The sequence below is a fragment of the Monodelphis domestica genome, chromosome 1 (genome assembly GCF_027887165.1).
Source record: "Monodelphis domestica isolate mMonDom1 chromosome 1, mMonDom1.pri, whole genome shotgun sequence".
NCBI classification, from domain to species: Eukaryota; Metazoa; Chordata; class Mammalia; order Didelphimorphia; family Didelphidae; genus Monodelphis; species Monodelphis domestica.
Window position 1 is genome coordinate 262,361,400 of NC_077227.1, and position 23,928 is coordinate 262,385,327.

General features: G+C 38.9%; 1 protein-coding gene and 1 long non-coding RNA gene across 15 annotated transcripts in view; one reads left to right on the forward strand and one right to left on the reverse strand.

Moving 5' to 3' along the window:
• Window positions 1-320: 320 nt before the first annotated feature.
• LOC103092720 (uncharacterized) lies at window positions 321-19,823 on the forward strand. Its single transcript, XR_457376.2, has 2 exons — window positions 321-1,085; window positions 19,435-19,823. It is a non-coding gene; the product is annotated as an uncharacterized LOC103092720 (long non-coding RNA).
• SLC8A3 (solute carrier family 8 member A3) overlaps window positions 18,219-23,928 on the reverse strand; it is a 231,167-nt gene continuing 225,457 nt past the window's right edge. For 10 of the 14 annotated variants that reach the window (XM_056810760.1, XM_056810758.1, XM_001368645.4 and 7 more), the window contains 2 exons: window positions 21,871-22,146; window positions 18,219-20,410 (listed from right to left, as the gene is read on the reverse strand). In XM_056810760.1, coding sequence (XP_056666738.1) covers window positions 20,034-20,410; window positions 21,871-22,146 — 653 coding nt within the window. In that variant the 3' untranslated portion in view covers window positions 18,219-20,033. The remainder of the gene's footprint in view (window positions 20,411-21,870; window positions 22,147-23,928) is intronic. The other 4 variants (XM_056810762.1, XM_007472908.2, XM_056810759.1 and 1 more) reach the window with 1 other exon arrangement.

A 23,928-nucleotide genomic window follows, 5' to 3' on the forward strand; every position in this document is an offset into this window, starting at 1 on the left:
AGATAAGATCATTTATCTATTAACATCTTTGTTTTGTTTTAATCCTTATCTTTTTAAAAAAAAAAAAACCCTTACCTTCCATCTTAGAAACTATACTGTGTATTGGTTCTAAGGCAGAAGAGTGGTAAGGGCTAGGCAATGGGGGTGAAATGACTTGCCCACGGTCATACAGCTAGGAAGTGTCTAAGACCAAATTTGAACCCAGAACCTCCCTTCTCTAGGTCTGGCTCTCAATCCACTGAGCCACCCAGCTGCCCCCTAATCCTTATCTTCTGATAGAATCAACCAATTTTAAAACAGAAGAACCATAAGTGCTAGGCCATTGAGGTGAAGTGACTTGCCCAAAGCTTACACAGATAGAAAACGTCCAAGGTCAGATTTTAACCCAGGACCGCCCATCTCCAGATCTGTCTCTCTATCCATTGAGCAACCTATTGCCCTTCTCTCTCCCTCATCCCACCCCTATTAATACCTTTGTAGGGAAAGCAGTGATTTCACTGCTGGTAAGAAACAGGACAAATATCCACAGATTGTATGGACTTAAGTTAATGACCAGGAGTAGGAAGAAAAATGAAAGGAAGCTTCTCACCCTAAGAGAGGGTAATTTACTACCTAATATCACCTAATTTAAACTCTAGCTACTTAGGCAGAAGAAAAGCAGTTAAAAAGACAGGTTTCATGTTCCTGGATTTCTCTAAGTAACAGTAAACTGTGGGGTCTGAGTCATAAAAGAACAATAGACCATGCACTCAACTAAAAAAAGCTGAGACTGTTCCCCCACCAGATAAGGCCACATAGCAACTACTATTTGGCAAAGAACCATGGACAAAGAAAGCTACCAGTAGATGTCACAATAACAAAAAGAATAGACTGACTGAAAATTCCAGCATTTTGAGGCAATGAAGAAAGCAACACATACCTTGATGACATTGCCAGACCAACCAGCTGACCTTGCTGGCTAGAGAGGAAGCATGCTGCTGCAGCACTGGACCAGGAGAGCTTCCAACAGGGAGGCAGCCTGAAGGGCATCTAGCCTGAGGGCTCTTCCACCAACAATGGGAGAACAGACTTTTCATCTGGTGGTGGTATATTTTTCTTGTCACTCGTTTTCTATGCTGTTTAATTTCTTTTTGTTTTGAACTATTGTCCTTTGTTTGGAGTGTAAGAATAAACATTAATGGGGGCTTATGAGGTAATATTTAGGAGTGGATGCTTACTTAAAATGAATCTTGATGGGAGGAGATTTCAGGGAACCCACATAGGTAGGGGTGATTCCAAGGCTGTATTCACACACAGGCCAACTGATTGAGGTACCCAATAAACATAAATTTATTCAACCTCCATAAGCATCTCCATTGTAACCTCCTTGGGGATGAAGACTGTACCCTATCTAAACATTGTTTCTATCTCTCTTTCTCTCTCTCTGGATTTTGTTGCCTCATCTATAAGATGAGAGGATTGAATATCTATAAAATAAGGAATTTGAATTTTATATAATTGATTAATTTTTAATTTTATTTAATTGATTAATTAAATTAAATATAAATTAATTTTAAAAATAAATTAAATTAATTTGTTAAAATTCAACTTAGAAACTACATAAAATAAGGAATTTGAACTAGATAATCCATAAGGTTCCTTTCAGATATAAACTTCTACAATACTATGCTCTGAAGAAAAATATAAATGATTCAGAGAAAACATGAGCTGCACATAGGCGTAGAAAGTTATTCAGTTGTTTTCATTCACATCTGACTCTCCATTACCCCTTTTGGGGTTTTTCTTGGCAAAGATACTAGAATAAAGTTGGCCATTTTCCTTCAGCTCCAGTTCATCTTAGAGCTGAAGAAACCGAGACAAACAGGATTAATTGACTTGCCCAGAATCATACAACTAGTGTTTGAAGCCAGATTGTGTAGATGAGTCTATCCTGACACCAGGTCCGGCACTTGATGCATTGTACCAACTAGCTGCTGAACATAGAACTTTATACCGAAGGGCAGCTAGGTGATGCAGTGGATCTTCATGAGTTCAAAATAGGCTTCAGACATTTACTAAGAGTTGATACTGTACAAATCACTTAATCCTGTTTGCCTCCATTTCTTTAGCTGCAAAATGAGCTGGAAATGGTAAACCACTCCAGTATCTTTGCCAAGGAAACCCCAAATGGATCATAGAGTCAGACACAATTGAAACAAATGAACAACAACAAGAAGTCCAGGAATCAGAATATCTGGTTTGGGATAGCTAAATGACACAGAGGATAGATTGTCAGGTCAGAAGTTGGGAGAACCTGGTCCAAATCTGGCCTGAGACGCTTCCTTCCTATACAACCCTGGGCAAGTCATGCTATTAATGTGAATCCTGGCTTTGCTTCTTAAATCTTTCATGACCTTGGACAGATCCTCCCTGGGCCTCAATTTCCTCAATAAAATCAGGGGATCAAAGTGGGGTATGCCTATGATTCCTTCCAGCTCTCAATCTATGATTCTGAGCAATATGTCAAGGTCATAAGCTGATTATTGCTAGAATTCTAGTCTTAAATCCTAGGCAAGAAAATGGTTAGGAACATTTATAGAAAAGTACTTTTTAGTAGAATAATACCTAAAAATGGGATGTTATGACACATGTGTAATTGGGTAGATGCGAAAAGACACCTAGAGAAAATCATATGAACAGCTAGCCAGGGTGGTCCAGTGAGATCTGGGACCACTAAAATACCATTTAAATGTGAGCTTTTGGACATAGCAACCAAAAAAAGGAATGTAATTCAAGGCTGCATGAATACAGTATCCAGAATGTGGGAGGTACTATTTCTGCTCTATTCTACTTCAGTCAGACACTTTTGGACTATTGGGTTGAATTCTGGGAACCATGTTTTGAGAGAGACATGGGCAAATAGACTCTATCCAGAGGGAGGCAACCAAGAGAATATGGGACTGCCAACCACTTCATATAATATTTAAAGAAAAGAGAAAGCTTGAGGAAAACCAAATAATTGATTTCAAATATTTCAAGAAATGATATTTGGAAAGAGATTTAGTTTCGATTCAGTGAAGTCCCAAATTAGAGCCATGAGTGAAAGGCACAGAAGGAAGAACCTTTTAACAATGAATTGTCCAACAATGGGACAGAAGAATGCCTTGACAAGTAGTTAGACTCCTTGTTTTGGCTATATAAGCAGACGCTGGATGGCCATCTGTTAGGGATGCTCACATAACCCACTAAATCTAGCCAGTCCCAGACCATGTTTTATATCCATCCACCCAGAACATCTTTCCATCTGTCCTGCATGTATATTCCCTTCTCTCAACTTCCTTTCCCTATTTGCTTTAGCAATAATAATCCAAACAAAGCTACCATTGTTCTGGAAAGAATCTATCAAAAACTCTATGATTCCATTCAATATTCCTGCGATTCCCTCAGACCAACCTTCTTTTTCTCACCATCACTTTCCTATATATGTTGTCTCCTCCTACTAGAGTATAAGTTCCTTGAGGGCAAGAATGGCTCTACTTTTACTTAGCACCCTGTCTAACACATAGTAGGAGCTTAATAAATGCTTTTTCATTCATTAATTCATGCTAGAGAAGAGAATTTTACATTGGCTCAATTCATATTGCACCTCCTATCTCTCCATTTCCCAAACCCCACCAACTCTTAGTAGCCACCCTCCATATTAATTCTATATACCTTTTGTATTTCCTTCCCTGGGTCCATTTTTTTTGTTTTCTTTAAAAATTAAGTAAAAGGGCAGAAATTTATTCAGTTGTTTCAATTCACATCTGACTCTCCATGACTCCATTTGGGGTTTTCTTGGAAAAGATACTAGAATAGTCAGCCACTTTCCTTCATTCCCATTTCATTTTCATCATTGTATCCCAGTGCCTAGCCTGGAAGATAGTGGGTTATTAAATGTTAAATATACTAATTAATGCACTTTGGGTGAAGCTTTAAATTAGTCCAGCTACTCTGGAAAGCAATTTAGAAATAGGCACCATTTCTAACTAGGAATATACTCCAAAGAAGTCAAAGAAAAGGAAAAAGGATCCATAGGTACAAAAATTATTGTAACAGCTCTTTATGTTGTAACAAAGAGAAAAGAGGTAACCATTCAATTGAAGAACTGCTGAACAAATTTTGGAATATTGACATAATGAATTATGTCACATATGTCTCCACATAATGTAATGAAAAGAAAGGGTTCAGAGAAATGTGAGATTTCTATGAACTGATGCTGAGTGAAGTAAGCAGAACCAGGAGAACAATTTACATAAAGACTATAATAATATAAAGGTAAACAGTTTTCAAAGACTTAAAACTTGGCAGAAAAATGATGGATTATGGTGCAAAAGTATTCAGATATGGTCAATATATTGATTTATTTTGCTTGATTATACTTATTTGTTAAAAAGGGAGGACATTTCTTGCTCAGGGGTTGTGAAGAAGGGATTGACTCTCCCCTGCCCATTTTTAGATTTAATCACCAGAAGCATATACACCCCACTTACACTTGAGTGGGGGAGGTCTGTGACCCACATGTGCAATAGTGGGTGATGAATAAGGATCGACTGACTGCCTCCTGGGCAGTCCTAAGCAAAGCTTTAGCTGTAATTGATAGATGTAAAATGGAAAGAAGTCACAGGAAGTGATGATAAGGAATGGTCTTTAAAAATGCCAAGAAATTCAAGGATTTTTACCTTGAACTTGATCTTGAAGGAGCTCCAGTGTAGGACCTTGGACCGCTCTTGGATTTTTCCCTTAGAACTACCCTGTGGGTAAGTGGAAAAGGCTGATTCCTTTCCTGGATTTTCTGAAGGGACTAGCCTCAGGCGAGGCCTCCCCTCTTAAGAGAGGCTTCCTGACTGAAGCTGTTGCTTTATTCATCCCCAATCCTGGGCTCAAGCCTGAGGCACCTCTGGTTGAGGACTAATTAGCCCTGCCTGGATTGAGCCAGGGACCAGAGCAAAATACTTAGTGTGTTAGGTTAGATATCTTATCCTATCCTCTCTCTGATTTCCTTACTTTTACTCTTTCTATATTTTATAAATAAATTGCTAAAAATCATTTGGAATTTAATTAAATTCCTGGCTACCACACTCTGATAAATTTAGTCCAACCATTTATAATTTTACCCCTTACATTCTGTCCCTTACAGGGTATAGATAAACATGGAGGGCAGGGGAGCTGGTGAGTATGGCTAGTGATGAGAGAGACAGATAAAAACAAAGATAGACAGAAAGAAAGAGACAGAGAGATGGAGGGATAAAGTAACAGAGGAAGGTAGGGGGAATATCAATTAAAATATTCAAAAATACACAGATGAGAGCTGAAGGAAATCAGAAGGGGACACAAATAAGCTTGGCAATTTTGTTACTATTACATTTAATATGCTCATTTAAAAAACTGTTCATAATAGAAGTTCATAGTTTCATATACAATCAGTTTGCTTTGCTTTGTATATTGAATGTTCATGTTTGTTGTTTGTCAAGTTCATGTTTAAAAATAGAACTGTTAAAAAAGGAAAAATGCTTGCTGAATGAATGAATATATGAATGAATTGGGAAGGGATTTGGACTGAATAGCCAAAGCTCTCTTCCAATTCTGTTATACCATGTGCATACTTTAGAGGAGGTATTGGGAAGGCATAAAAATGAATCTGCTAGAAAAACAAAATAAGTTTAAAAATGAGATAATATTTGAAGCAGAATTTGCAAAAGGGTATATAATAAAGGGAATCTATAGGGCAGTGATGGTGAACCTTTTAGAGACCAAGTGCCCTAACTGCACCCTCCTGCTGCATGTGAGCTGCCCTCTTACCCCAGAAAGGGAGGGAGGAAGCTCCCATTGGGCTGCTGGACAGAGGGGTGTGTGATGATGTCCTCAGGTGCAGTAGAGAGGGGAAGGAGAGCAACCCCCTCCAGCAGGCATCCCATAGGTTTGCCAACTTGGCTACATGGTGTCCATTTATCAAGTAATGAAACATTATTTTGTAGGAGTTGTATGCACTCTAAGTTGCAGTGAAATATACACATTCAAAAAGTATAATAATATGGAGCTTCCAAAGTAACTGAGCACCAAATTTAGGTCTTGGCCACTCCTATGAGCTGAGTTGGAATCTTGGTTGTGGTGGCCAAATATTCCCCAGGGATGATTCATTTTAGGAAGAGAGCATGGTCCAGAGGAAAAAATTCCAGAGAGTCAGCTGCAACCTATCTCTTCTGCCACATGGTTCCTATGTGCTCTTTCCCCTTTCTGGGCCTCAATTTTCTCATCTATAAAACAAAGGGGGTGGACTAGATGAATGGATTAGCTCTCCAAGTCTGAATCTATGACTCTACAATTCTATGACTTGTTGCAATTAAGGGAGATAACCTCATTTTTCGAAGGGTGTTTATATAATATTGTGGGAAACTACTTGTACTTTATAGAAAACAAAGACCAGGAAAAATGTAAAAGCAATAGGTCTCTGACAATTTCTAGGAACCCAACTTGCTGGAGGCAGGGGCCTTGATTAAGGGCTATAGGAGAACAAAATGCTGAAAGTTTGGAGAACACTATTTATGAGACATGACCAACAAATTAAAAAGATCAAGAGAAATAAAAATTTAAGGAACATTAATAGTAAACATGATTCATCATGAGTCTCTGAATTCACTGATTGATGTAATTATACTGATTATTTTTCTTTACATTATTGTAGTCATTATATAAATTGTCCTCCTGTTTACTTCAATGTACATCAATTCACAGAAATCTCAGGTTTCTCTGAACCCATTTCTTTCAGCATTTTACGTGATGTAATAATATTTTTAATTAAGGGCTTAAGGATACTAAAGAGCAATATCATCAATGAAAGAATCCTTAACTGGGAGTCAGGAGACCTGAGCTCTAGTACCCATTCTGATACTTATTTTGCTGTGAGTTCTTGGGCAGGTGACTTTTCTCTTAATCTCATTTTCCTTGTCTTTTAAATAAGAATTTTGAACTGGAAAAAATTTAAGGCCTCTTCTGGAAGCAGCATGCAAAGGCAGAAAGAACATTGACTCTGGAATGAGAAGACCTGAATTTGAATCCTGATTCTGCTGATTGTTATCTGTGTGACTATGGATATGCTTCACCTCTAAGGGACTTAGTTTTGAACTCTATAAAATAAATGATACAGCTAAATGGCACATTGGACCTGGAGCCAGGAAGACATCTTCCTGAGTTCAAATCTGACCTAAGTCACTAGCTGGGTGACTCTGGGCAAGCCACTTAACCTTTTCTGCCTCAGTTTCCCCATCTGTAAAATGAGCTAGAGAAGAAAATGGCAAACCACTCTAGTATCTTCACCAAGAAAATCCCAAATGGGTACACAAAGAGTTGTACATGACTGCAGAATGACTGAACAATAATAAAAATAAATGAGTTGAGCTAGGTGAGCTCCCAGTTTCCTTTTATTTCTAAGTTAAGATCCTGTGCTTGCAGCTCCATAGGCTAGGGAATGAACTTGTGATTTCATTGACATAAGAAAATCCAAATAGGAAAATTCCCATGACCTTTCAGTACCTTCTTTGCAACTTGTGTTCTCAGAGGGTTACTTAAAGACTTGAGACAGTAAGGATCTGTTTAGGATCACACCATAAGGACTTTACATAGTAAATATATGGTTCCAGGGGAGAGAACACTGGCCCTGACGTCAGGAAGAACTGATTTCAAATCCTTCCTCAGACACTAAGTGGGTAGTCCTGGGCAAATCACTCAGCCTCTATCTGCCCCAATTTTCCCAACTATAAAATGGGGATTATAATGGAACCTACTTTCAAGGGTTGTTGTGAGAAACAAATAAGACAATATTTGTCAAGAGCTTGAACAGAAGCAAACAATAGTAGATAAACCTGAATTTCCTCATTTATAAAATGAGAGCATTATACTCATTGATTTCTAAGATATCCTAAGAAAAAGGATTATGATACTTTGAGAGCAACTCTGCCTAGGGGACTAAATGTATCTACTCATTTTTTTAAGCTCTTATCTTCCATCTTAGAATCAAGGCAGAAAATTGGTAAGGGTTAGGCAATGAGGGTTAAGTGATTTGCCCAGGGTCACATAGCTAGGAAATATCTGAGGTCAGATTTGAACTCAGGATTTCTTATCTTTAGACCTGGCACTATAGTCACTGAGCCACTGAGCCACTGAGCCACTTAGCCACCCCCTTAAATGTATGTACTCAAAATCTATTCAAATGGTAGGACTTGAGCTCAGATCTTCTTCACTTCAAGACCATCTCTGTCTCCACTACACCACACTGATTCCCATGGATCTATAAAAATGACTGGAGACTAAGAGACTCTATATGATGAAAAAAAGAAGCCAATTGAGGAGAAAGAAGGCTAGAAGACTCTACCAAAGGGAAATACTTAAACTCCAAGAAAAGAGAGACTAGTTGGTTTATACATCACAAGAACCTGTCCATAATAGCTAAAAGAAGACCAACAATTATACCAAGTGATGGTTGATGATGATAGGGAAGAAAGAAAGAAATTAGTCTTAAATACATAGCAAAGAACATTTGTCTCTCCTAAGGAAAATGCAAAAAGAGCTTTAATTTTAGTAGGAAGTTGATAGAAAAAAATTACCTATTGAAGCAATTGGGGTATCTCCAATTGCTAGTAAGTTTTTCTTGAGATCAAGCCTAAATATGTCACTCTAATTTCTGCCCATTGGAACCAAATTTTTAAAAGTCTAATCCATCTCCTAAACTATTGCTTTTCAAATACTTAAAGAAAATTCTCATGTCCCCCTTCTCTAATTATTTTCTTCTCCAATATATTCCTTTAATTGATTTTCCTCAACTGATTTTCCAAAACCCAAGCAATCTTGATTATCTTCCTTGGAACAAGCATTCCAGCTTGTCTGTTTTCTTCCTTAAATGTGGCAAAGAGAACTGAATATAATATTCCAAATATGATCTGACCAGGACAGAATATAGAAGCCATCACTTTCCTTGTTTTGGACCCAAATTTCTCTATTAATATAGCCTAGGATCACATTAGGTTTTTTCATTCTCAAGTCACCACCATGTTGACCCTCATTATGCTTGCAGTAAGTTCAAGTCCCCACTATTTTTCATGCAAACCATTGTCTGACTATGTCTTCCCCTTGTGTACTCATCAGTTCAATTTTTTTAATACTAAATGTTGGATTTTCTATTTATCCCTACTCAATTTCATTTTTGACATCTTTTTTGTGGTCATTCAACATTATTTCTCTCTCTCCCAATTTAGTATTTCTGTACAAACATGATGAGCATGCCATCTATGCCTTCATCGAAGTCATTGAAACAAATAATGGAAAGCATAAGGCCAAAATCATATCCCTGTGGGACTCCCATGCCACTCAAGACTTCCTTCCAGGTTGATAGGGATATATGAAGTGTATAGTAAAGACTAGCACCTCTGGTATGAGGGCTTGCTGGACCCTTTTCAGGGCTTCTTTCCTCCTTTTGTTTCTATCTGCCACCCCACTCTCACTTGTGACTTCAAGAAGCTATAGCAGGAGGAATTGCCATAACCCAATTAACTATCTTGGCATATGAGCTAAGCCAGGTAGAGGGGAACCAACAGGCCTCAAACTTTTTGGTGAGTTAGGAGAGGTGCCTACCCCAGGCATGTGAAGACTTCTGGAAGAATGGGCAGAAGAGAATAATTTGTTCCAACAGCCATGAAGGCAGTAGAAACAAACACTGTGGAGTGCTAAGTCATCCACTGCATTCCAAACCACCATCTTGGCTTTTATCATGCTCCTGAACTTTGAATAACTTTGGGAGAGCAAGACCGACAATTTCATGCAACTCTGCCTCACTTCAATCCAATTTATGCCCAAATCAAAAGACATCACCAGTGATATCATTTTGGTGCTTTTTTTTTTTTTGAGTATGAAAAACACCAACAATCACCAGCTTACTAGGCTGATCAATGCTCTTGGATTCGGTCATTCTGCTAGCTCTGAATACAGCTAACTGTACTTTAGCCCATATCCTTCTATTTTGTTTACAAATATATCAAGAGAAGCTCTGCCAAATGCCCCACTAATATCTAGAATTACCCTATTAATAGTATTCACTTATTCTTATAACTTTGTCAAAAAAGAAATTGGGATTAGTAGGATTCAGTCTCTTCTTGATGTGGCCATCTTTCTGGATGTCTCTGACCAGTTGAAAACAGACTTTCCTAGATCAAGTACCTTTGGGAAAGCTCTTTTTTAAAATTAGAGGTCTTTGATGATCAGTTAGGGTGCTTAATGAAAACCACTTTATTCCGGTGAAAATGTTTAATCTTTTTTAAATGTACTTTTGGCTACTGGAGTGACATACCTAGTCCCCTGCCTCTTCATCAACTTTGTCCCAACAGAGAAGCGACCTCAGTGAAAAGGGAGAGAGGGACTTCGAAGCTGGCCTACTGATTTATTCTCTGCAGGCAAAGAAGCATAAAGTAGAAAGGATTAGCAACACTAGCCAGAAGAAGTCAAAGCTGTGTCACACAGTCTTGACCTTTCTGAGGACAATGGGTCAGTTTAGTTTTTCTCTATTCATGCTCTTCTATATGCCTCCAGCCCTGGTCATTGGTCTCAAAAATGCTCCTTTTCAATCAAAATGACTCCTTTGATGTTCCTAGTGCAGAACATACTATCTCTGCCTCTTGGAAGGTTCCATTCAAGGTTCAAGAAGCTTTTCCTACATGTCCTCACCCTAACACACATACCACCCCATCCATTACTAGTGTTTCCTCATATACTCTCCATCCCAGAAATTTATTTTGTATTGACTTTTTGTCTTTTGGTCACAATAACTCCTTGTGGGCAAGGGGCCATATTTCATTTTTGTCTTTCTATTCTCAGCACCCAGCTCAGTGCTTGGCTCTTAATGGGCATCTGATAAAGGCATGACTTGAACTGATGAATGAAGTGGAACCAGAGAAGGGTGGTGGAAGTGGAATGATGGAATGGAACAGTGGAATAATACCCAAAGCCCTACTATGTGGTGTCCTTTTTGTACAGGAAACCGAATAAAACTCAGGACCATGGAGGTCAAAGGATTGACTTCTACATCCTGGTTCAGACTAATCATCAGTTGTATGAGTTTGGGCTAATCATTGCACCTGTGTGCTTCAATTTTCTATATGACTCCACGCTCCTTTCTCTTTCACAGAGAGAAAGTCAATAGTCTTGCATGAAACAAAATTATCAAATACTTTGATTTCTTCTTGGTGAGAAATTTAAAAATTCAGTCACAAACAAGCCCAATTAAGTCAAGTCAACAAGCATTTATTTATTAAGTACCATCTAGATGCCAGGCACTGGGGATACTATAAGAAGCAAAAACAAACAACCCCCCCCCAAAAAAACCCACCTGTTTCTGCCCTCAAGGAGCAGGATTAGTAGGAAGAAAAGTGTCTAAAGGAGCTTGGTAATTAACTCATATCTTAGAAGATAGACCCTGTACACATGAGCTTGACCAAAAATACTTGTACAGGCAAAGATTTCTAAGAATATTTCCAGGAAAAATAAAGTATTGATTGAACCAAGACTTGCGAAAAACACATGGATGATAAAAAGAACAAGAAGAATAACAAATTAAGGTTATATCTTCTCTTTTGTTGCAGGGTAGGGGGGTGAGATAGAGGTAACAGATTACAGAGAGAACACAGAACTACTCAGCTCTTCATTTTGCTTCTACTTTTTTCTAACAAGGAGTAGTATGATCGTTAACCTAGAAAAGATGAAAAATGCATTGTTAAGAGGCAATTGAAGGCCAAGATAGATAGGCAGGTTTGTAAGAGAGAATTTAGATTCTTTCTATGATTTCAGAACTACAGTCCCAGATGAATTACATCTCAGAATATAGAAAGAATTTGCAGATATATTTTTGAGAAATCATAAAGAAATAAAGGAATCCCAAAAGACCAAAGACAAGTAAAAGCTTTTTCTGATTTTGGAAATGGAAAAGGTAGGGAGTGATAGTGTGATAATTATAAATTAGGGGAACCAGGGGAAAGGAGTGTAGTAATTATAAAATACTAGGGATTCTAGAATTTATTTTTAAAGGTTTGTGAACACTTATGTAAGAAATTAGTGACCTATAGAAAATAAAATGGATTCACTAAGAAGCTATATGAAAGTAAGCTGATTTCCTTTTTTGATAAGGTAAAAGAGTCTGATAATTCCCAGGGATCTTAGACATATGTGTCAGAGGTGTGCTGGAGCCAGCTCATACTGACATACAGAAAATCTTCAGCATGAACATTTACACCTAGAAAATCAGCAGATACTACAAATCAGGGCTTGGTTTACTGTTTTGTAGATTGTCTAGACTTGAGAAAGTGATGAAGAAAATATGATTAATGTAGATTAAACTTCTGTGTTCTGCCTTTTCAGAGAGCAGGTTGTCTGACACTTACCAGCTCATCCTGCATTATGTGTCTGTATTTCAGTAATATGTTTGCTAGAGTCTCAATCTCTTTTTTGACTAAATGAGAAAATGTAGCTAGTTGAAAGACTCTATCCAAAGGATTTTGATAAATGGCTCAATCTATTAATGCTAGCAGAGGTCCAACCTGATTGATGGTCTTAGAGGGAGGTATTTCTGCACCTTGGCCGCTACTGTTCAACAACTTTGTCAGTGCAGACACATACTATTTACTTATCAAATTTGCAGATGACACAAAAAAAAAACAGAAAAAATAACTAAGATGAAAGAATGACAGAAGATGCAAAAAGTTTCTTGGGATCTTGAGTAATGGTCCAACCTCAAGGATAAAAGTTAACACAGATAATGATAAAGACTTAAATTTTATTATTTTTAATCTTAAGTATAAGCACCTGATAAATGAAGTACGTAGCCAGCTGCTATTCTAGAACAGAAATATGCACTAAATTTTGGTTAAAACACAACCAAAGTAGGTGAATCTGGAGTAGTTAATTCCTCACCACTTGGAATCTATTGAAAGATCATAAATTTGGCCTGTCCAATTTGCACTCATCTTTATGACCCCGTTTGTTTACAGAATTAAGGTCTTTAGATAAACTTCCAGCAATCTCTGTATTTTTAATTTCCTGCTTAGCTACTAAATTAAGTTCTCACAGCCCTATTATTCCTAAAGGTTTTTGATTGGATAGACTTGGATTAACAGTAAATAAGACCTGGAGACTGTCAGACTGCAAGATTGGTATGAGCCCACAAAGAATCTAACTTGGTTTTAGGATCCATTGATGAAATTAGAGTGTTCAGACCAAGTGAATTGCCATTCCCACCATAATTCTGGTCAGATCACATTGTGTTCAGCTCTGAAAACCAAATTTTAAGGAGAAAACTGACAAATTACCAAATATTTAGAGGAGGATAACTGAATAGGTCAGTGAAGGGGCTGTAAACTATATTATATGAGTAATGGTTGGCATATTAAGGATGTGTAGCCTAGAGAAAAGATGATTTGGGAAGGAGGTGGTAGCTGCTTTCAAATATTTAAAAGACTGCCCCATAGAATGAAGTTGATATTTATTCTATGTCATTCCAAAGTGAAGAACCAGAACCATCAGATGGAAAAACAAGAGACAGACTTGGGGTGAGCATAACGAGGAATATTATAATATTAGAAGAATAGAAGGAGCTGCCTTTCAAGATTCCACTAAAGACTGTCTTCTACAGGAAGCCTTTCTTGGCACCTCCAGAAGCTAGTGCCTTTCCCTCTCAGATTCCCTTCTAGCTACTCTCTCCCCAGTTAAAATATATGTTCCTTGAAGGCAGCAACGGTTTTTGCCTCTCTGAATTTCCAGAGTTTAGCAGAGTAATTGGCACATGTGAACTTTTAAATTACTCCACCCTACTTAGATAAAGTTGTAATCTCCTGATTGAACAATGAAGGTACTTAGTTCTCACCTTATAATGAAGCTAGAACTTTAATCAGTCTATTTTTATATCTTAATACAAAAAAGGTGTTAAATAACTATAAAGGTTAAATTAATCACAAAAAGATCAAGTAACTAACAAAAGGTGAACTTAACAAAGAAGTGTTAAGTAACTCTAAAGATATAATCTAATCAAAAGAAGATGAGAACTAAAAGTATGGGCAGTCCTGGAGAAAAGCCTTTGATGTGATTGGTAGACGTGAAAATTTAGAGGAGGAGACACAAGGGTGAAAGATCTATATATTGGCTCATTTCCTCTCTCCAGTACCTTTGCAGCAGAAAAACTGGCTGGTAGCAGCTTGCTGGGCATTTCAGTATCTTAGCGTGGCTACAAGTTATTTGTCTGGTTTGGTGGTGAGTTTCTGGCTGAGTTTCCTCCTTTACTTTCCAACTTTATCCTCTTAGAAGCCTCTAATCTTCTTCAGAGATCTAGAGGCAGGGATTTTAAACTCCCCCTGGCATAGGCCAGGCAGGAGAAATCCTATATCCTCTTCCCTCCTCCTTAAATTCCTTCCCTCTATATTAATTAAATTACCATAAATTTTCAGACTGACTTGGGTATTTTATTTGGTGACCAATTAAATCTAGATTTTAAGTCATAACCCTAAAATTATCTTACACACATAATAGGGACTTAATAAATGCTTGTTGTTAACTGATTGGGGAGATAACAACAACAACAATAATAATGATGATGAACAACTTACATGTATATAAGTATTTCCTAGTTTACAGAATACATTACCTCGGTTTATCAGCAGCCTTGTGAGGTAAGCAGGATTGATATTATCCTATGTAACAGATGATTACATTCTGATAAGAAATTACTTTTCTAGCTGTTTGAAATTCAGTTCCTTTCTATCGGTAGCTTCGCATGGCTTTGACTCAGAGGCACCCGCCATACTTGAGGATAAGCCATTCACCTGAAATCTCCTCACCAAGCTGATTGACTCAGACATTGTTACTCAACACCTTCTCAACCCACCCTCAATTGGCTCTCCTTCCTTTCTAGAGGGTCAGCCACCACCACCCCCACTTCCAGGTGACTCCATTTTCCCCTTAAGTTCTGCTTGGCTTGGAACTTCCCTGGGCTCTCCCTCCCCACCCAGGCCACCTAGCAGCCATTTCCCCCTGCCCTCACCCCCTTTTCAGCTTCCTGATGTGTATTGTCTTTCTCTGTTAAACTGTAAGCTCTCTGGGGGCAGAGACTATCTCTCTTTTTCTTATTTGTCTCTCCAGGGCTTCATACGGTGCCTAATACCTAGTAGGTGCTCAATAAATGATGGAACTGAAATAGAGAAGTCCAGACCCTGAAGTGGTGCCTAATCAGAGGATTTTAGGGTCCTTTGGAAAAGTGGGATGCACTATAGGAAAAATTGTATTGCTTGTTCACAGACTATTGTGAGTCTTACAGACTTTGTGAGTAGCAATTCAACCAGAACCAGACTACAGTGTAGTTGTACTATCTGATATTAATGTGTTAATTTGAAAAAAGAAATTTATAAATGTATTTTGGTTTTTTAAGTCAGCATAAAGCCCTCAGGAATCCTTATTATGTTTATGTTTAGTGGCCATTTCTGTTGAGATTGACAATCACCACTTTAGAGGATTTTCTGCGTGATTTTGGGGAAGGTCTCTGAATCTTTTGCATTGTCTCCATATTTATGTGGTGAAATAAAGATTTCCTGCACTCAATAAATATATCCTGACTATTAATATAGGACCCTTTTGCCTATGTTTATAAATACCAAATCACAAGTTCCCAGAGGAAATTCTAGGTAGTGGCATTTTAGGCTAAAGAGATGATAATTTTAAGTGGAAAACCTCAAGATGCAACTCAGCCCATATAAACTCAGAGCTTGGGGTTCTGGGACATGGTTATGTTTGTATCCCTATCTCTTAACAGTGTCTTAAAAACAGTAGGTGATTAATAAAAGTGTATTAAGTTAAACTGAATTGAAGGGGCCTTGGAGATCATTTAGTGTAATCCCTTCTTTTTTTGAAGATATGGAAACTTAGACCCAGTGAGGGAAAATGATTTCCCCAAAGCTATACAGTTGGAGAGTAGGACAGCCAGGACTAGAACTCAGTTCTATTTCCTTTTTTTTTTTTAAATCTTACCTTCTGTCTTAGAATCTATATCATTTCCAGGGAGGAAAAATGGTAAGGGCTAGGCATTTGGGGTTAAGTGACTTGCCCAGGGTCACAGTTTAGGAAGTTTCTGAGGCCAGATTTGAACCCATTACCTCCCATCTCCAAGCCTGATTCTCTATCCACTGAGTCACCTCTTTTAGTATAATGTCCTTCCCATCATGCCACACTGCCTCCCTCTGAGATATAAAACACCTGACTTGGATAAAATCTAAAAGGCTCCCTGACAAACTTTGCCCTTAAATTCATCCTTTTTCCTGTTATGATTATCCCAACAGTCATTTTGCCCTTTGTCATCCTGGAGATGGAGAATAGGAAGATGGCGAGTTTGACAATATAAGAAGAAAAACAATCAGGTTTCTCAATAGGAAGGAGCACGATTTCCCTGGCCCACCCTGTTAACTGACTCCCCCTGCCCTTCCTTCACCCTTCCACACTTTCTGCCCTCAGAGACCTCCTTGTCTCTCAGGTGAAATGCATGGCAAGTGGGAAGCCAAGATAGTTTGTTGAAGCTCTGTAACAACAGCGTCAATACACAGCACAGTGCCTGGAACACAGGAAGCCCTTACATCCTTGATGATTGAGTCACGGGTACCAATCTCAACACAACTCTTCCTTGGTCCCAAAGGTCATTCCAAAAGGGAACACTTGCCCCTGTTTACCTCTCTGACCACATGTCCAGCCTATGTCGTTTTAGATGACATCTTACTAGACTATTAGCTCCAGAAGGGCACAATCTATTGTATCTTATCCAAAGTTGGTATCTTCAGGAGCCTACTAGTTGGTCTCCCTGTCTTGTCTCTTCCCATTCCCATCCATTCTCTACTCAGGTGTCAAATGAATCTTCTTAAAGCACAGGTCTGACCATGTTTTTCTTCCCCTTGTCTCCCCCCCCCTCCCATTCAATAATCTTTAATGGCTCCCTTTTACCTCTAAGAACAAATATAAAATCCTCTATTTCTGTTTTTAAAGACTTTTGATCCCTTTCTACAAGTCTAGTGTTTTTGTACCTTACTCCCTTGCAGATATTCACTTCCAATTTATGCATTGATACCTGAATAGAATCCCTGCCTCATCTCAACCTTATATGTAGATTATATTATATAATGTGTTATATATTATATATAAAATGTACATCTAGTATGTACATAGCTGCTTGCATATTTTCTTTCCTTTACACTATGAGGTCCTTGAAAGCCACATCTGTTTTGTTTGTTTGGAGTTTTTGGCAGGAAGAGGTGTTTCTTCATATCCCCAGTGCTTAGCAAAGTACCTGGTACACTGTAGGCTTTTAATAAATGCTTGTTGACTTCACTTGTTGACATCTTCATGGTACTCTACACACAGTAAATATAAACGTAATATATTCCGAGTTGAATTGAGTTGAACACCCCATAACCTGATAATTTTCCAGACAAATGGTGGAGTTAAATCAGGTCCCATAATTCCACTTCTTTGCTTTTCAACTGGCTTAATTGTGCTATTGATTTGCATCTGACTAATGTAAATTAAGGAATATATTTTGTACAAATGAGCCACCATCAAGTTTGTTGATTTTCCCCCTAGTTGCTTGATCCCATTTCCTCTTGAAAATCCCAGATGTAAAGTTGAACTCTATTTTACCATATAAAACACCAAATTTGTCATTGTGATTTTCTGATATTGACCTTAAAAATGCCAGCATATGCATGGTCTGTAGGACATCCTAACTTGGAATTAAACTGAGGATGCTTGAATATGTTTGTGAAGGAGAAAAAATTATATGTCCTTAGATTATGAAAAAGATTTGCTTTTCCTTATTTGAGATTAGTCCTTGCAATCTCCAAGATCCCTTCCAATCATATAAGGTTCCTTCCTAACTCCCTTTTCTTTCTGCAAAAATTGTGGCTCCATCCCCTGCTACCCTCCAGGATCTTTAATTTCTAATATGGACCTACTGGAGTTTCCTCCTCAGTGTTAGCATGTCTTTTTTTTTTCAAAATCAAATCTGGCATAAATAGCATCATTGGGAACACACCTTGCCATAGATGGCATTTTCATCTCAAACACATTGGCAGAGGAGAGGACACAAAATGGCATTCTGACCTTTGCAGGTAAGAAAAACAATAATAAATGGCATGTATTTTTAAAGAGATTGAGTATAGCTTTTATTAACCACCCCAACATTTCCAATAGTGACTGTCAATAGACCTTATGACAGAAAAACTTTTTTTTCCATTTTTTCTTTAAAAATGGATTTAAAATTAAATGGGTGCTTTTTGTTCTCTTGATATTTTTTATTTTTTAAAAATGGACACGTCAATGAAGAAACCTGAAGAATTGCGGCAGTTTCATGGTGATGTGTGTGTGTGTGTGTGTGTGTGTGTGTGTGTGTGTGTGTGTATTTTAAAGACAAGACCTCTCAAACTTTTTCATGTTCTGAAGAACGTGCCCCAAACTACAATTATGACCACAGAAAAACTCAGGTAGAGAGGAGAAAATATCTTCATGAGACTTACAAACAAACCAAAACAATGAATGTTCATTAAGAGATATCTGTCCAACATATCCCACCAAACTGGCTAATTACAAGACCTATACAGGACTCAGTGCCCATCCTTTAAAGGCAAAGAGAAATTAGAGTAGCAGATAGAAAGGGTCTTAAGAAAGACTTCAGTTTCTCCCAAATTCATGTGACTTTAAGAAATGTGGTGAACTCAAGCACAATGATACTCTAGATGGTAGGACCATGGAGAAGTTGACGTTTCTCAGAAGCACCAAATAGTGAGAACACCAAATAATTGATAAGATTTTTTTCTCTTAAAAAAATAAATCTTGCTATGTTCATATATGCACGTGACTCTCATCCTACCTCAAAAAGCAAATGAGAGAGGACCAAGAAGTCACACACGGCTCCTTCCCCTCCCGGGTCTTTTCCATCTTGGACCTTACCTTCCTATTGCTTCCCCAGAATCAGTCTGTTTCTAGATGTTCTTAAAATACCATGGTTATGAAGGAACTGGCACATATACAAAAGACATGTTGTATTCAAAATGCAGCAACAGGGGCAGAGAACGAAGAGTTTTGTCTTGTTTTGTGAGCTTTTTTCTTTGTTGAAGCATGTGTTCACTTCATGCCCCAATATTCAATTTTCCCCCCAACAAATGTATGTGTGGCTATAGGCGTGTGTGTCTTCATGTGCGCACGTGCCGCATGTGTCTTTTCACCTAAGTATATTTCTTCTAAAGAACTCGGGGAGGTAGGGGGAGTAGGAAACATGATGGATATCCCTTTAGAGAGAGTGAGCTTGTTTGTGGTTGAAAAATTCACACTTTTCTTTCTTCCCACAACAACCAGGTGTTAACTCCGTTTCACCTTTGCCATGGATGTCGAGAGGAAGAGAGAATAAACAATGAGGTAAACCTGGCATCAAATAATAATTAACAATAACAATAATACAAATGAGAAAAAAAGAGGCCAAGTCAACTGATGGTGATCTGATTCACCTCCAAACCAGTCAGTTGGATGTGAAAATATTGTGTGTGTTTGGCATCCATTTGAGACCCGCAAGAGAAATCCCAATCTCAAGGAGAATGTGAAGCAAAACCAAATAAGACGGAGCTGAAAAGCAGTGAGGAGATGGAAGTGAGCCTCATTCGTGAAGGCTAGGACTGTGGGTAGGAAGGAGGCGGACTTTGATGTGGTTGCTATTGTTGGCTTGTATTTAAATACTTGATAACTTGTGACTTCTTTTGTCTTTCGATTTGATTGGTTACAACTTGACCCTTCATGTTGTCCTTTAGTCCCAGGGCCTAGGCTGGGGGAGATTCCACGGAACATGGCGCTCCCATGACGTGGATGTCTGGTGCTTTCTCTCCTCAGCCAAACATCCTGGTGGTTCCTGGAGTAGGGTGGTGAGGCCAAGAGCTTCTTTGGATCCATCAGCCCTTGGCTGCTCAGAACCCCTTGATATAACAATAAGCTTCCAGTGTGGCAAAGAGAATGTACAGGAGCCACAAGGTCACAAAGAGTAAAGTTGTGGCCAGCCTGCAGCCGCGGGGGCCACCCAACTCCCCACCAAGGTGGGGCCGTCTCCGGTATAGGAGGACACTGATGCAGACAAAAGCAAAGATGGTGAAGAGGGTGACGGAGAAGGCCAGGGTACCAGCCGAGACATGGAATTCCTGTCCTTTCAGAGCCCAGTAGATGGCAGCCACTGACCAGGCCAGGCCAATACCCAGGAAGACATTAACTGCATTGCTACCCGTGACATTGCCTATGGAGGCATCAGCATATACATCCTGGATGGCAGCTGCTTTGCTGGCAAAAGTGTCTGGAATAGGGAAAAAGATGGGTTGGAATAAGTAGTGTGAATAATTATGTCTTATACTCAGGAATGGCTTATTCCTAAGAGCTAAACTGCAAAGGGTGGTATAAAAAATGTATTGGGAATTCGGAGACTTGGGTTCAAGTCTAGACTTTGTGGAGATACTTAATACTTATAGGTCTGAAAAATGAGTGGGTTGGATTAAATGACCTCTAAGATCATTTACTTCTCTAAATCTGTGATCCTATAACAGTCCTTGAAGACTGGGACCATTTTTAAAATTCATATTTCAACATTCTATTGTCTTCCTGAGCCCCAGTCCTGGCTTTGATACAAATTAGCTGCATGACGTTGGAAAAGTCAACTCAGTTCTTGGGGCCTCAGTTTGTTCATTTATAAAACAAGTGGACGTGGTTCTCTATGATTCTAATTGGACAGATGATCTCTCCTTCAGACATGTATCCAATATGGGATATTCTAGGCATTTACAGCCTGTCCAATGACTGGACAAGATGATCTCTTTGGGTTTCTAGTTCTAAAACCATGACATGCTCCATAAATCTGGTCCATAAAGATCTTGGACTTTAGTTGTCAAAGGTTATGTAATTAGAGACAGTCTTATGGTGCTCCAGGCTCCATGGGATAGGTTTATGCTAGCTCAGAATAAATGATTTAGGATCACTAAGAGACATGGAGGCACCTAAGACCCTTGACTGCATATGCTCCTTGAGAACAGGTAGTGTGCTTTATGTGCAGCTTGGTGGTGAAGAGGATAGAGTTCTGAGCCTGGAGTCAGGGGAGACCCAAGTTCAAAACTAAAGAAAGAAATGTGCTAGCTATGTGATCTTGATTGGGCAAGTCACTTATTTCCTCTGTACCTCCACAACTCTAAAAGAAGACTGACTGGACCTAGCTCCCAGATCAAATGATAGTGCTTGGCACAATGCCTGGCATCTAGTAGGGGCTTTATAAATGCTTGTTTCCTTCCTCCCTAAATCTTACAGTTTTTGTAGAGCTTAGCACATGAATTCAGTAAAGGAATGGGGATGATAACAATAATATTTTATAGTCAGGAAGCACTTTGTAAGCATTATGTTGTTGGATCCTCACATATCGCCGTGATGTAATATAATCTCTATGTTACAGGTGAGCAAACTGAGGGAGTAAATAACTTGCTGAAGGTCATCCAGGTAATAAATGAAAGCACTACGACTTCAATTTGGGTTTTCTGATTTTAAGTCTTAAGAGGACTTCAAGGGACCAACTTCATATTTAAGGGAGTCCTGAATTTGGGTCATTTTAGGAATACCATAATGTCCCCTTTCCTCACCATGAAGCCCTGGGCAAGATGGTTGACAAAGAAGATGAGGGGGAAATGTTGATAAATATGGCAGGGTATATGAGTCACAGAGCATTTTCTCCCCACAAACCTTATATTTTCAGAATCTCTTTTCCCCCACTCTCACCTGGGACAGAGGTGCCAAAGGCCACAAAAACAACAGCTGTGACTGAGTCCTTGAGGCCAATGGTGCAGCCAAAGTGGGAAGCCAGGTCTCCAATGATGGCGGTGAGCATACCAATGATGAGGATTGAAACCACAAAACAGGCCCAGCCATGGCAATATTCTGTGGGGGGCACACAGGCAAATAGCACCTTCCAGAAGACGGTGAGGAAGTGCATTACATAGTCGAAGCAGGAAGGCAGCCTTTCCTCCCCTGATTCATCTTCATCCTCATCTCCTGCTGGAAGCAAGAAAAATGGGGGCAGGTAAAGAGTACAGATCTAGTTTACTCTTTATTCCTTCTAAGTCCAACCAACTAGCAAAAATGTTCTTTTTCTTTTTTCCCCCTGTATGTGCATGTGTTTGTATGTGTCTGTGTGTGTACATGTGTGAACTGTTATAGTTATGTTGGTATTTAGACCTTTTCCCAAAGAGAGAAGGAAGAGAATCCTGCAGACCTAAGAAAACGCCTCCTTAATTACTTCTGTGCCACAACACACTGAGATTGCTATCTCTCGGGCAATCTCAAACAGAATCTAGGTCAGAGGCCAAGAAGAATTGATGTGGGAGGAAACCAAATTTGCTTCTCTACTGTAGTGAAACAATCTGATCACAAAACTCAGATGTTGGTCATCTGTGCTTATAATACCCAGAAAGGACACAGTTTCAGACCCTTGGAAATTGAATCCTATCAGTGCTTCCCCATCCTTTTTTTCCCCTTCTTTTGGGGGATGATGCTCTGGGGATGATGGGAGAAGCTCTGGCAGCTTTCATCACACCAAAGTAGGTCCTTGAGGAAGGAGAAAGAAAGAAAATAGTTGATTTTTCATGAATTTGGATAAATGGGCCATCACTAAGCAAGAAAGAAAATCAACAGCATGTACTATCAAGGAAAACAGAGGCACAGAGCTTCAGAGGAAAGAATAACCATTGTAGTTTTAAAAGGAAGAGTTCACAGATTCATGGATTTAGAGCTGGAAAGGTTGTGTCATCTAGTCCAATTGTCTAATGGAGCCATGCTGGAATTGAAATCAGGGGACCTGGGTTTAAGGCCTGAGTTTTCTACTGACACCACCCAACTTCTTTGTCAAGGCATCCCCAAGATCTAAAGACAAGGCAATTGGATCCTACTTCAAACATGCCAAGTGAGTCTATTAGGAAAAGATAAACTTTACCTACATACATTTGATACATTCAGCATGGATTTTCCCTGTAATGGCATGGCATGGATGGAGTAGCCTGGACTTCATAACAGGCAGTGTCTAATGGCAAGAAAATTACTAAGCTCAGCATCAGAAAGCATGGATTCTATTTTTTCCTGTCCTCTGTATGACTTTTAACAAATCACTTCTTTCTGGGTCTCCATTTCTTTATTTGTAAAATGAAGGGATAAGAATAGATCTTCAAGGTTCCTCCCATCTCTAATGGTTTGTAATTCAAAGTTGAATTTTTTCAAGAGTTCCCTTAAACACTAGGAAATGCATTACTCCTCTATTTTCCTTCCCCTTTGGCCTCTCTTATCAAGGGACCAAAGTAGTGATCATAGGGTAATACAAGGAAAGGATGGATCCTTAACCATTGATGCTGGAAAGTGGGTCAGCAGCAAGTCCTCTCTCTGAGCTATAACTTTATTCTGACACTGAGACCTGTGAGATATGACCTTGTAGGTTGCTATGGCAATGAAGAATTCTGAAAGCAGACATGGCCATTCAGCAACTCTGTTTACCATTTGCTGAGAGGCAAATAGGCTTGGGCTTTACTGATATGGAAAGACAGAGGGAGAAGGAGAGAGAGGGAGACAGATAGATAGACAGACAGACAGACAGACAGATAGACTCATGGTAGAATTTCTGTAATGAGCTGCAGTCTTTAGCAATACCATGGGACATAACTAAAGGTAATCCTTTGGTCCCAGGCCAACAGAAAAGCAAAACTTCTAGCTTCTGGTTTTGATGAAGAATGTCTTCTACTTAAGGGGCTAAAAACACCTTATAACCAAGCTTGACCTCAGAGAAGAGTTGAG